Here is a 14951-nt window from a genome sequence, read left to right as displayed (position 1 = left end):
AGAAGTTAATTCCAGATTTATTCCAAAACAGAACGCACCCAAAGCTATCACTTTAACCTGGGGACAGGGCCCAGGGTCTTAGTTGAAGGATGTGACAAGAAGAACAGAAGGAAGTACAGTGTCTTACAGATAACTATCAACTTTATGATTACTCAAGATTACTTATCAATACTTATAACTAATTATTGAACTAATTTACGTCATTTAGCAGACGCTCTTATCCAGAGCGACTTACATGAGCAATTAGGGTTAAGTGCCTTGCTCAAGGGCACATCAGCAGATTTTTCACCTAGTCGGCTCGGGGATTAGAACCAGCGACCTTTCGATTACTGGCACAACGCTCTTATCCACTAAGCTACCTGCCGCCCACTTATCAGTAATGACTTATTAAAAGTTAGTTGAAAGTTGACCTAGGTAGGTCTGAAGAGTCCTAGTAAGGAGTAGAAAAGCAGAAAGGAGCAGAGACAGTGAGTGAATGTCTGCTCTCCTCTACATATTGTTGTTGGTCCACTCTCTCATTCCATTGTAGGCGTCACTTTGTTGCTTGGCGTTGGCCCCTGTGGTATTTTTCAGATAGCCCTGGAACTGGCCTTGGTCTCGACCACTCACCAGGTACTGGCCCAACATCTGGTCAGCCCTGGGAGAGACAAAACGGGGTAATTTACTGTTAAGTTCTGGTAAAGTTTTCTGAAACTATGTATAGCTCTAGTATAGGTATATTTTTGGGAAATGCTTAAACTTATTTTCAACAGCTTTAACTTCTGGTTGATCAAACCAACTTGTATTCGTTACATACTTCGTAAACCACAGGTGTAGACTAACAGTGAAATGCTTACGGGCCCTTCCCAGACGCAGAGAGAAAGAAAATAGAGGAAGAATAGAAAAGTAAAACACGTAATAATAAATAGACAATGAGTAACGATAACTTGGCTATATACACGGGGTACCAGTACTGAGTCAATGATAACTTGGTTATATACACGGGGTACCACTACTGAGTCCATGTGCAGGGGTACGAGGTATTTGAGGTAGATATGTACATATTGGCAGGGATAAAGTGACTAGACAACAGGATAGATAATAGACAGTAGCAGCAGTATACTGTAGGTAGGGGGTAAAGTGACTAGGCAACAGGATAGATAATAGACAGTAGCAGCAGTATACTGTAGGTAGGGGTAAAGTGACTAGGCAACAGGATAGATAATAGACAGTAGCAGCAGTATACTGTAGGTAGGGGGTAAAGTGACTAGGCAACAGGATAGATAATAGACAGTAGCAGCAGTATACTGTAGGTAGGGGTAAAGTGACTAGACAACAGGATAGATAATAGACAGTAGCAGCAGTATACTGTAGGTAGGGGTAAAGGGACTAGACAACAGGATAGATAATAGACAGTAGCAGCAGTATACTGTAGGTAGGGGTAAAGTGACTAGACAACAGGATAGATAATAGACAGTAGCAGCAGTATACTGTAGGTAGGGGTAAAGTGACTAGACAACAGGATAGATAATAGACAGTAGCAGCAGTATACTGTAGGTAGGGGTAAAGGGACTAGACAACAGGATAGATAATAGACAGTAGAAGCAGTATACTGTAGGTAGGGGTAAAGTGACTAGGCAACAGGATAGATAATAGACAGTAGCAGCAGTATACTGTAGGTAGGGGTAAAGTGACTAGGCAACAGGATAGATAATAGACAGTAGCAGCAGTATACTGTAGGTAGGGGTAAAGTGACTAGACAACAGGATAGATAATAGACAGTAGCAGCAGTATACTGTAGGTAGGGGTAAAGTGACTAGACAACAGGATAGATAATAGACAGTAGCAGCAGTATACTGTAGGGAGGGGTAAAGTGACTAGGCAACAGGATAGATAATAGACAGTAGCAGCAGTATACTGTAGGTAGGGGGTAAAGTGACTAGGCAACAGGATAGATAATAGACAGTAGCAGCAGTATACTGTAGGTAGGGGTAAAGGGACTAGACAACAGGATAGATAATAGACAGTAGCAGCAGTATACTGTAGGTAGGGGTAAAGTGACTAGGCAACAGGATAGATAATAGACAGTAGCAGCAGTATACTGTAGGTAGGGGTAAAGGGACTAGGCAACAGGATAGATAATAGACAGTAGCAGCAGTATACTGTAGGTAGGGGTAAAGTGACTAGACAACAGGATAGATAATAGACAGTAGCAGCAGTATACTGTAGGTAGGGGTAAAGTGACTAGGCAACAGGATAGATAATAGACAGTAGCAGCAGTATACTGTAGGTAGGGGTAAAGTGACTAGGCAACAGGATAGATAATAGACAGTAGCAGCAGTATACTGTAGGTAGGGGTAAAGGGACTAGACAACAGGATAGATAATAGACAGTAGCAGCAGTATACTGTAGGTAGGGGTAAAGTGACTAGACAACAGGATAGATAATAGACAGTAGCAGCAGTATACTGTAGGTAGGGGTAAAGTGACTAGACAACAGGATAGATAATAGACAGTAGAAGCAGTATACTGTAGGTAGGGGTAAAGTGACTAGGCAACAGGATAGATAATAGACAGTAGCAGCAGTATACTGTAGGTAGGGGTAAAGTGACTAGACAACAGGATAGATAATAGACAGTAGCAGCAGTATACTGTAGGTAGGGGTAAAGTGACTAGACAACAGGATAGATAATAGACAGTAGCAGCAGTATACTGTAGGTAGGGGTAAAGTGACTAGACAGCAGGATAGATAATAGACAGTAGCAGCAGTATACTGTAGGTAGGGGTAAAGTGACTAGACAACAGGATAGATAATAGACAGTAGCAGCAGTATACTGTAGGTAGGGGTAAAGTGACTAGACAACAGGATAGATAATAGACAGTAGCAGCAGTATACTGTAGGTAGGGGTAAAGTGACTAGGCAACAGGATAGATAATAGACAGTAGCAGCAGTATACTGTAGGTAGGGGTAAAGGGACTAGACAACAGGATAGATAATAGACAGTAGCAGCAGTATACTGTAGGTAGGGGGTAAAGTGACTAGACAACAGGATAGATAATAGACAGTAGCAGCAGTATACTGTAGGTAGGGGTAAAGTGACTAGACAACAGGATAGATAATAGACAGTAGCAGCAGTATACTGTAGGTAGGGTAAAGTGACTAGGCAACAGGATAGATAATAGACAGTAGCAGCAGTATACTGTAGGTAGGGGTAAAGTGAATAGACAACAGGATAGATAATAGACAGTAGCAGCAGTATACTGTAGGTAGGGGTAAAGTGACTAGACAACAGGATAGATAATAGACAGTAGCAGCAGTATACTGTAGGTAGGGGTAAAGTGACTAGGCAACAGGATAGATAATACAGCACTTCGAGATATTAGCTGATGTAAGAAGGGCTATATAAAATAAAATTGATTGATTGAAATTGATAATAGACAGTAGCAGCAGTATACTGTAGGTAGGGGTAAAGTGACTAGACAACAGGATAGATAATAGACAGTAGCAGCAGTATACTGTAGGTAGGGGTAAAGTGACTAGACAACAGGATAGATAATAGACAGTAGCAGCAGTATACTGTAGGTAGGGGTAAAGGGACTAGACAACATGATAGATAATAAACAGTAGCAGCAGTATACTGTAGGTAGGGGTAAAGGGACTAGACAACATGATAGATAATAAACAGTAGCAGCAGTATACTGTAGGTAGGGGTAAAGTGACTAGACAACAGGATAGATAATAGACAGTAGCAGCAGTATACTGTAGGTAGGGGTAAAGTGACTAGACAACAGGATAGATAATAGACAGTAGCAGCAGTATACTGTAGGTAGGGGTAAAGTGACTAGGCAACAGGATAGATAATAGACAGTAGCAGCAGTATACTGTAGGTAGGGGTAAAGTGACTAGACAACAGGATAGATAATAGACAGTAGCAGCAGTATACTGTAGGTAGGGGTAAAGTGACTAGACAACAGGATAGATAATAGACAGTAGCAGCAGTATACTGTAGGTAGGGGTAAAGTGACTAGACAACAGGATAGATAATAGACAGTAGCAGCAGTATACTGTAGGTAGGGGTAAAGGGACTAGACAACAGGATAGATAATAAACAGTAGCAGCAGTATACTGTAGGTAGGGGTAAAGTGAATAGGCAACAGGATAGATAATAGACAGTAGCAGCAGTATACTGTAGGTAGGGGTAAAGGGACTAGACAACATGATAGATAATAAACAGTAGCAGCAGTATACTGTAGGTAGGGGTAAAGTGACTAGACAACAGGATAGATAATAGACAGTAGCAGCAGTATACTGTAGGTAGGGGTAAAGTGACTAGACAACAGGATAGATAATAGACAGTAGCAGCAGTATACTGTAGGTAGGGGTAAAGTGACTAGACAACAGGATAGATAATAGACAGTAGCAGCAGTATACTGTAGGTAGGGGTAAAGTGACTAGACAACAGGATAGATAATAGACAGTAGCAGCAGTATACTGTAGGTAGGGGGTAAAGGGACTAGACAACAGGATAGATAATAGACAGTAGCAGCAGTATACTGTAGGTAGGGGTAAAGTGACTAGGCAACAGGATAGATAATAGACAGTAGCAGCAGTGTATGTGATGAGTCAAAAAGTTAGTGCAAAAGGGGTCAATGCAGATATTCCGGGTAGCTATTTGGTTAACTATTTAACTAACTATTTTGCAGACTTATGGCTTGGGGGTAGAAGCTGTTCAGGGTCCTGTTGGTTCCAGACTTGGTGCATCGGTACCGCTTGCCGTGCGGTAGCAGACAGAACAGTCTATGACTAGGGTGGCTGGAGTCTTTGACCATTTTTAGGGCCTTCCTCTGACATTGCTCGGTAAAGAGATCCTGGATGGCAGGAAGCTTGGCCCCAGGGATGTACTGGGCCATACACAATACCCTCTGTAGCGCCTTGTGGTCAGATGCTAAGCAGTTGCCATACCAAGCAGTGATCCAGCCAGTGAAGATGCTCTCAATGGTGCAGATGTAGAACTTTTTGAGGATGTGAGGACCCATACCAAATCTTTTCAGCCTCCTGAGGGGGAATAGGCTTTGTCGTGCCCTCTTCACAACTGTCTTGGTGTGTTTGGACCATGATAGATCCTTAGTGATCTGGACACCGAGGAACTTGAAGCTCTCGACCTGCTCCACTACAGCCCCGTCGGTGTTAATGGGGGCGTGCTCGGCCCTCCTTTTCCTGTAGTCCATGATCAGCTCCTTTGTCTTGATCACGTTGAGGGAGAGGTTGTTGTCCTGGCACCACACTAACAGGTCTCTGACCTCCTCCTTATAGGTTGTCTCATCATCGTTGGTGATTAGGCCTACCACCGTCATGTTTTCAGAAAACTTAATGAAGGTGTTTTAGTCGTGGGTGAACAGTGAGTACAGGAAGGGACTAAGCACGCACCCCTGAGGGGCCCTCGTGTTGAGGATCAGCATGGCGGATGTGTTGTTGTCTACTCTCACCAGCTTGGGGCAGCCCATCAGTGATTGGTGGATTTACTCACATAAATTGACCAAAGTTCCCAGACATTTCAGAAACTATGGTTGGTTCTGATTTGGCACACTATTTCTACGTAGTGAACCTACCTGGTAACGCCCTTATCCTCTAGCCTGCGGCCCTGTACAGGTCCGATCCCGGGTACGTCTCTCACAGAACGGTTCCCCATCGGCTCAGAGACAAAGTTACGGTGCTTCTGAGAGGTGGTGGAGTATCCTGGAGGAACATGGAGGAACAATACGATGATGAGCTGTGTGTATTTATGACTGGGTCTTATCACTGGGTCAGTTGAGGTGAAACCTCAGATAACATTTCTCTGGGAGGGGAACCAGGAACCAGGAAACAGGAACTACCCTACTCTCTTATGGACAGACTACGTAAATATTTCAATTCTGGGTTAACCGAGATTAGGAACTACCCTAATCCCAACAGAGTTATACTCCTTGAGGTGACAATACAGCACAAACAGATCTGGGAAGAGGGAGCACTACAACACCTGGAGACATGGAGGAAGGAGCACTACAACACCTGGGGACATGGAGGAAGGGGCACTACAACACCTGGGGACATGGAGGAAGGGGCACTACAACACCTGGGGACATGGAGGAAGGAGCACTACAACACCTGGAGACATGGAGGAAGGGGCACTACAACACCTGGAGACATGGAGGGGGGGGGCACTACAACACCTGGAGACATGGAGGGAGGAGGACTACAACACCTGAGGACATGGAGGGGGGGGGCACTACAACACCTGGAGACATGGAGGAAGGAGCACTACAACACCTGGGGACATGGAGGGGGGGCACTACAACACCTGGGGACACGGAGGGAGGGGCACTACAACACCTGGAGACATGGAGGAAGGAGCACTACAACACCTGGAGACATGGAGGAAGGAGCACTACAACACCTGGGGACATGGAGGAAGGAGCACTACAACACCTGGAGACATGGAGGAAGGAGCACTACAACACCTGGGGACATGGAGGGGGGGGGCACTACAACACCTGGAGACATGGAGGGAGGGGCACTACAACACCTGGGGACATGGAGGGAGGGGCACTACAACACCTGGAGACATGGAGGGGGCACTACAACACCTGGAGACATGGAGGGGGGCACCACAACACCTGGAGACATGGAGGGGGGGGCACTACAACACCTGGAGACATGGAGGGGGGCACTACAACACCTGGAGACATGGAGGGAGGAGCACTACAACACCTGGGGACATGGAGGGAGGAGCACTACAACACCTGGGGACATGGAGGGGGGGGGCACTACAACACCTGGAGACATGGAGGGGGGCACTACAACACCTGGAGACATGGAGGGGGGGGCACAACAACACCTGGAGACATGGAGGGGGGGCACTACAACACCTGGAGACATGGAGGGAGGAGCACTACAACACCTGGAGACATGGAGGGGGGGCACTACAACACCTGGAGACATGGAGGGAGGAGCACTACAACACCTGGAGACATGGAGGGGGGGGGCACTACAAAACCTGGAGACATGGAGGGGGGGCACTACAACACCTGGAGACATGGAGGGGGGGCACTACAACACCTGGAGACATGGAGGGGGGGCACTACAACACCTGGAGACATGGAGGGGGGGCACTACAACACCTGGGGACATGGAGGGAGGAGCACTACAACACCTGGAGACATGGAGGGAGGGGCACTACAACACCTGGAGACATGGAGGGAGGGGCACTACAACACCTGGAGACATGGAGGAAGGAGCACTACAACACCTGGAGACATGGAGGGGGGGACACTACAACACCTGGGGACATGGAGGGGGGCACTACAACACCTGGAGACATGGAGGAAGGAGCACTACAACACCTGGAAACATGGAGGGAGGGGCACTACAACACCTGGATACATGGAGGGGGGCACTACAACACCTGGAGACATGGAGGGAGGGGCACTACAACACCTGGGGACATGGAGGGGGGGCACTACAACACCTGGAGACATGGAGGGAGGAGGACTACAACACCTGGAGACATGGAGGAAGGAGCACTACAACACCTGGAGACATGGAGGGGGGGCACTACAACACCTGGAGACATGGAGGGAGGGGCACTACAACACCTGGAGACATGGAGGGAGGAGCACTACAACACCTGGGGACATGGAGGGAGGAGCACTACAACACCTGGAGACATGGAGGGAGGGGCACTACAACACCTGGGGACATGGAGGGGGGGGCACTACAACACCTGGAGACATGGAGGAAGGAGCACTACAACACCTGGGGACATGGAGGGGGGGGCACTACAACACCTGGAGACATGGAGGGAGGAGGACTACAACACCTGGAGACATGGAGGAAGGAGCACTACAACACCTGGAGACATGGAGGGGGGGGCACTACAACACCTGGAGACATGGAGGAAGGAGCACTACAACACCTGGGGACATGGAGGGGGGGCACTACAACACCTGGAGACATAGAGGGGGGGGCACTACAACACCTGGGGACATGGAGGAAGGAGCACTACAACACCTGGAGACATGGAGGAAGGAGCACTACAACACCTGGAGACATGGAGGGGGAACACTACAACACCTGGAGACATGGAGGGGGGGGGCACTACAACACCTGGAGACATGGAGGAAGGAGCACTACAACACCTGGGGACATGGAGGGGGGGGCACTACAACACCTGGAGACATGGAGGAAGGAGCACTACAACACCTGGGGACATGGAGGGGGGGGCACTACAACACCTGGGGACATGGAGGGAGGGGCACTACAACACCTGGAGACATGGAGGAAGGAGCACTACAACACCTGGAGACATGGAGGGGGGGGCACTACAACACCTGGAGACATGGAGGAAGGAGCACTACAACACCTGGAGACATGGAGGGGGGGACACTACAACACCTGGGGACATGGAGGGGGGGGGGCACCACAACACCTGGAGACATGGAGGAAGGAGCACTACAACACCTGGGGACATGGAGGGGGGGGCACTACAACACCTGGGGACATGGAGGGAGGGGCACTACAACACCTGGAGACATGGAGGAAGGAGCACTACAACACCTGGAGACATGGAGGAAGGGGCACTACAACACCTGGAGACATGGAGGGGGGGCACTACAACACCTGGGGACATGGAGGGAGGGAGACATTTTACTTCCATATAATTACACTAAGTAAAACAAAATAGCTTCATATGCTACTCATAATATTGTAACAGGAATGATCTTGGAACTTTTTTTATTTCATAATGTGAAAAAGAAGCCCTTATTTATGAGGCTGTTAATAATGTAATAAAGTAAAAATGCAGTGTTATACAAAGGCTTCTGACTGAACAAGAGGGAGGCGTTCCTGCCTGCCAGATCTCACAACACCTGGGTCAAACTGGACTACAAACTACGAATCTACATTTTTGGGTTATACTGTCGCTAGCTAATCTAGTTAGTTAGCTAGCTGGATGTTTGGCTGTTTGGATTTAAACAATGCAGCCCCAGCTTTTGTGTTTCATCTGTCGGGAAGAATAACAATCAAGGACTGCATGCTGTGTCCAGAGATAGCAGAGAGGACTGCATGCTGTGTCCAGAGATAGCAGAGAGGACTGCATGCTGTGTCCAGAGATAGCAGAGAGAAGGATCTTTAGCACTGCCAAGACCCAGGTGGGGGCTACCGGTTCGGCTATGGAGGAGCAGTACATATAGAGGACCAGTATCTATAGAGGAGCAGTATCTATAGAGGACCAGTATCTATAGAGGACCAGTACCTATAGAGGACCAGTACCTATAGAGGACCAGTACCTATAGAGGACCAGTACCTATAGAGGACCAGTATCTATAGAGGACCAGTACATATAGAGGAGCAGTACCTATAGAGGACCAGTATCTATAGAGGACCAGTGCATATAGAGGAGCAGTACATATAGAGGAGCAGTATCTATAGAGGACCAGTACCTATAGAGGACCAGTACCTATAGAGGACCAGTACCTATAGAGGACCAGTACCTATAGAGGACCAGTATCTATAGAGGACCAGTATCTATAGAGGACCAGTACCTATAGAGGACCAGTATCTATAGAGGAGCAGTATCTATAGAGGAGCAGTATCTATAGAGGAGCAGTACATATAGAGGAGCAGCACCTATAGAGGACCAGTATCTATAGAGGACCAGTATCTATAGAGGAGCAGTACATATAGAGGAGCAGTACCTATAGAGGAGCAGTATCTATAGAGGACCAGTACCTATAGAGGACCAGTATCTATAGAGGACCAGTACCTATAGAGGACCAGTACCTATAGAGGACCAGTACCTATAGAGGACCAGTACCTATACAGGACCAGTACCTATAGAGGACCAGTATCTATACAGGACCAGTACCTATAGAGGACCAGTATCTATACAGGACCAGTACCTATAGAGGACCAGTATCTATAGAGGACCAGTATCTATAGAGGAGCAGTACATATAGAGGAGCAGTACATATAGAGGAGCAGTACATATAGAGGACCAGTATCTATAGAGGACCAGTACCTATAGAGGAGCAGTACATATAGAGGACCAGTATCTATAGAGGACCAGTACCTATAGAGGACCAGTATCTATAGAGGACCAGTACCTATAGAGGACCAGTACCTATAGAGGACCAGTATCTATAGAGGACCAGTACCTATAGAGGACCAGTATCTATAGAGGACCAGTACCTATAGAGGACCAGTACCTATAGAGGACCAGTATCTATAGAGGACCAGTACCTATAGAGGAGCAGTACATATAGAGGACCAGTATCTATAGAGGACCAGTACCTATAGAGGACCAGTATCTATAGAGGACCAGTACCTATAGAGGACCAGTATCTATAGAGGACCAGTACCTATAGAGGACCAGTATCTATAGAGGACCAGTACCTATAGAGGACCAGTATCTATAGAGGACCAGTACCTATAGAGGACCAGTACCTATAGAGGACCAGTAACTATAGAGGACCAGTATCTATAGAGGACCAGTACCTATAGAGGACCAGTACCTATAGAGGAGCAGTACATATAGAGGACCAGTATCTATAGAGGACCAGTACCTATAGAGGACCAGTATCTATAGAGGACCAGTATCTATAGAGGACCAGTACCTATAGAGGACCAGTATCTATAGAGGACCAGTACCTATAGAGGACCAGTACCTATAGAGGACCAGTATCTATAGAGGACCAGTACCTATAGAGGAGCAGTACATATAGAGGACCAGTATCTATAGAGGACCAGTACCTATAGAGGAACCAGTATCTATAGAGGAACCAGTATCTATAGAGGACCAGTACCTATAGAGGACCAGTATCTATAGAGGACCAGTACCTATAGAGGACCAGTATCTATAGAGGACCAGTACCTATAGAGGACCAGTATCTATAGAGGACCAGTACCTATAGAGGACCAGTACCTATAGAGGACCAGTAACTATAGAGGACCAGTATCTATAGAGGACCAGTACCTATAGAGGACCAGTACCTATAGAGGACCAGTACCTATAGAGGACCAGTACCTATAGAGGACCAGTATCTATAGAGGACCAGTACCTATAGAGGACCAGTATCTATAGAGGACCAGTACCTATAGAGGACCAGTACCTATAGAGGACCAGTACCTATAGAGGACCAGTACATATAGAGGACCAGTATCTATACAGGACCAGTACCTATAGAGGAGCAGTACATATAGAGGACCAGTATCTATAGAGGACCAGTATCTATAGAGGACCAGTACCTATAGAGGACCAGTATCTATAGAGGACCAGTACCTATAGAGGACCAGTATCTATAGAGGACCAGTACCTATAGAGGACCAGAACCTATAGAGGACCAGTACCTATAGAGGACCAGTATCTATAGAGGACCAGTACCTATAGAGGACCAGTATCTATAGAGGACCAGTATCTATAGAGGACCAGAACCTATAGAGGACCAGTACCTATAGAGGACCAGTATCTATAGAGGACCAGTACCTATAGAGAACCAGTACCTATAGAGGACCAGTATCTATAGAGGACCAGTATCTATAGAGGACCAGTACCTATAGAGGAACCAGTATCTATAGAGGACCAGTACCTATAGAGGACCAGTATCTATAGAGGACCAGTACCTATAGAGGACCAGTATCTATAGAGGACCAGTACCTATAGAGGACCAGTATCTATAGAGGACCAGTACCTATAGAGGACCAGTACCTATAGAGGACCAGTAACTATAGAGGACCAGTATCTATAGAGGACCAGTACCTATAGAGGACCAGTACCTATAGAGGACCAGTACCTATAGAGGACCAGTACCTATAGAGGACCAGTATCTATAGAGGACCAGTACCTATAGAGGACCAGTATCTATAGAGGACCAGTACCTATAGAGGACCAGTACCTATAGAGGACCAGTACATATAGAGGACCAGTATCTATACAGGACCAGTACCTATAGAGGAGCAGTACATATAGAGGACCAGTATCTATAGAGGACCAGTATCTATAGAGGACCAGTACCTATAGAGGACCAGTATCTATAGAGGACCAGTACCTATAGAGGACCAGTATCTATAGAGGACCAGTACCTATAGAGGACCAGTACCTATAGAGGAGCAGTACATATAGAGGACCAGTATCTATAGAGGACCAGAACCTATAGAGGACCAGTACCTATAGAGGACCAGTATCTATAGAGGACCAGTACATATAGAGGACCAGTACCTATAGAGGACCAGTACCTATAGAGAAGCATCATCGTCTGAAGCCAACTGAAGACATTCAATCTCCATCTCCATCATCATAATTTAAATGTGTTTGTTTTGCTCCATGCACTTTAGGGACCACAATGGAAACAAGGCTGTGAATGTATTGTCTTGGCAAATAAAATCAATCAAGTTAAAGGTAAATATTAATTATTTCATTGGCAAGAATGCACTAGCTAAAATGACTGTGACTAAAACTAGACAGAAATTGTCCAGAGTTTTAGTCAACTGATAATAACAAAAAATGACAACAATGAAATGGATGACATTTCAAACAAAGAAATCCTATCTCCAACAAGTAAACCTATCAGGAATATATGTTTTCCCTGTGTACTGTCATTAACAGTCACATCTCAGTCAAATGTTTAGGAGAAAGTACTTGTCCATATTTTTACAATGAAAAACTGTTATACAAAGCAAATATTATGTGTAACACTTTACAATACGATACCTATATAAAGGGTTTTGTAATTGTGTTGTGAATGGTTATTTAATCATTTGTAGATGCATTATAAACCATTAATACATTGGTTATATCACATTGGTCAAAATAGTGCGATAACTAGTCAGGGCTTGCCAAATAGTGAGCCACTATTTAACTCCAGTTATTAACCATTTACAAATGCACTTACAAATGCTTATAATATTGAACCCTTATTTATCATCATGCAACCTTATTTCACAGTTGAACGATAGTTATCTTTTCACTTTTGGGTGGGTTTTCACTGTTACTCAGAGGATGGTGTTTGAGTTCGGAGCAGCATGTGACCCAGAACAAGTGCATCTACCGGTATTTCTTCTGATTTCATATGATAGAATAATTCACTTGGGAGAACATTAAATCAATTTCAACTCTCCGTTCTTGAATCCCTGGGAGCTATACCTGATAGCTGGCTGAAGAAACGAGGGGCTTTTGTTATTAGCCTAGTTATTAGACTATACCTTCATGGAAAAAATACATGAATTTGTGAACTCATGTGATCACGTGATCTTATGTGAAGTTAATGTGATAACATGAAACTAAACGTGAAAACATGCGAGTACGTGTGAATATCTAGTCCTTGGCCTATATCCTAATCTGACTTTGGTGCAGGTCACAAGGCTTCTAACTAGCAATTGTATCCATTGTTTATCCAAGGCCCCGATTGTGATACCGTTTATCCGGTGGTACAGTTTATCCAGTGATTCAGTTTATCCAAAGCCGGACAGTGATATAGTATTTACAGTGATAGTTTATCCAAGGCCCTACTGTTACAGTGCCTTCGGAAAGTATTCAGACCCCTTCCCCTTTTCCACATTTTGTCACGTTACAGCCTTATTGTAAAATTGCTTAAATTATTTGTTGCCCTCATCAATCTACACACAATACCCCATAATGACAAAGCGAAAACAGGTTTCTATAACTTTTTGCAAATGTATTATAAATAAACAACTTTCACAGAGAAGTGGTAAGTGTCTTGATATAATCTGGTAAAGGGCAGTAATATGTTAGGAATTATATGACTGAATAATGTCCGGGATATACAGTTGGCCAGACACATCATGAAAACCAAAACCCAAAAGTGAGAAAATAGAAATGTTCAACTGTGCAACCATTGAAAATACATGTGCATGATGATAAATAAGGCTTCAAAATTATAAGCATTTTGTAAGTGCATTTGTAAATGGTTAATAACTGGAGGTAAATAGTGGCTCACTATTTGGCAAGCTCTGACTAGTTATCGCACTATTTGGACCAACGCAATATAACTATTTATTAATGGTTCATAATGCATTTATAAGTGATTCATTAACCGTTAGTAATTATATACCCTATGCAAATGTTACCTCTTGTAAAGTGTTACCAAATAATTACATTTACGTTTACATTTTAGTCATTTAGCAGACGCTCTTATCGGGAACATATAATGATACTAAGGTCACAATACAGGGTTGTATAACTAAAGCTACATCCTGCAAAGATCATTAGTCTTACCTTTCTTGTTTCCAGACATGGTTCAGGTGGAGGATGGAGAATTCAGTTCAATATAACTTGACGAGGTGTCTCTCTGTCTTCTGTTTTCTGTCTGCTAGAGCAGTCTTCCTCTACTGTTGTCAAGACACCGTAGCAAACAGTAGCAAAATATCTTCCAAAAAATAAAGTTTCTATTGGACAATCAGGTAGGTCCCTCCCCGCTTCAATATTCTGTCTCCTAGTGAACATTAGCTCCACCTCTGAACAGAAACGAAAGTTAGAGAGAAATGGAAAGTTTCGATTCCCTGAAGATGGGAACAACCAGTTGGTTTTAAACAACAAGCCAGGGTGATGTGTGTGCATGCATGTGTCTGTTAAATCTGCCTACTCTTAGTGAGTCTTGGGAGGTGACAGCAACTCAGAGATGAGGGAATAATTATTACTAACTTCACAGAGAAAGTTGAAGACACCACAAAAAACAACCACAACTGGGCTAGAAAACAAGATTAATTAATCTTGTGTCTCTCTTTCTCTCTCTCTCTCTCTCTAGGTCAGTTAGGATCACCACTTAATTTTAAGAATGTGAAATGTCAGAATAATAGTAGAGAGAATGATTTATTTAAGCTTTTATTTCTTCCATCACATTCCCAGTGGGTCAGAAGTTTACATACACTCAATTAGTATTTGGTAGCATTGCCTTTAAATTGTTTAACTTGGGTCAAACGTT

The 14951-nt window shown here is 44.8% G+C and overlaps 1 protein-coding gene across 1 annotated transcript; it reads right to left on the bottom strand.

Moving 5' to 3' along the window:
* LOC121557069 (barrier-to-autointegration factor-like) lies at positions 1-14387 on the bottom strand. The gene is made up of 3 exons (XM_041870945.2): positions 14246-14387; positions 5589-5715; positions 1-637 (listed from the first exon to the last, which is right to left on the bottom strand). Exons 1-3 carry the CDS (start codon positions 14262-14264, stop codon positions 490-492), a joined length of 294 nt encoding a protein of 97 aa, XP_041726879.1. The 5' UTR covers positions 14265-14387; the 3' UTR covers positions 1-489.
* Between the last annotated feature and the right edge of the window lie 564 nt (positions 14388-14951).

Source organism: Coregonus clupeaformis, chromosome 34 (assembly GCF_020615455.1).
Source record: "Coregonus clupeaformis isolate EN_2021a chromosome 34, ASM2061545v1, whole genome shotgun sequence".
NCBI classification, from domain to species: domain Eukaryota; kingdom Metazoa; phylum Chordata; class Actinopteri; order Salmoniformes; family Salmonidae; genus Coregonus; species Coregonus clupeaformis.
The sequence above is the reverse complement of the archived record's forward strand: the minus strand, read 5'-3'. Positions and strand labels throughout refer to the sequence as shown.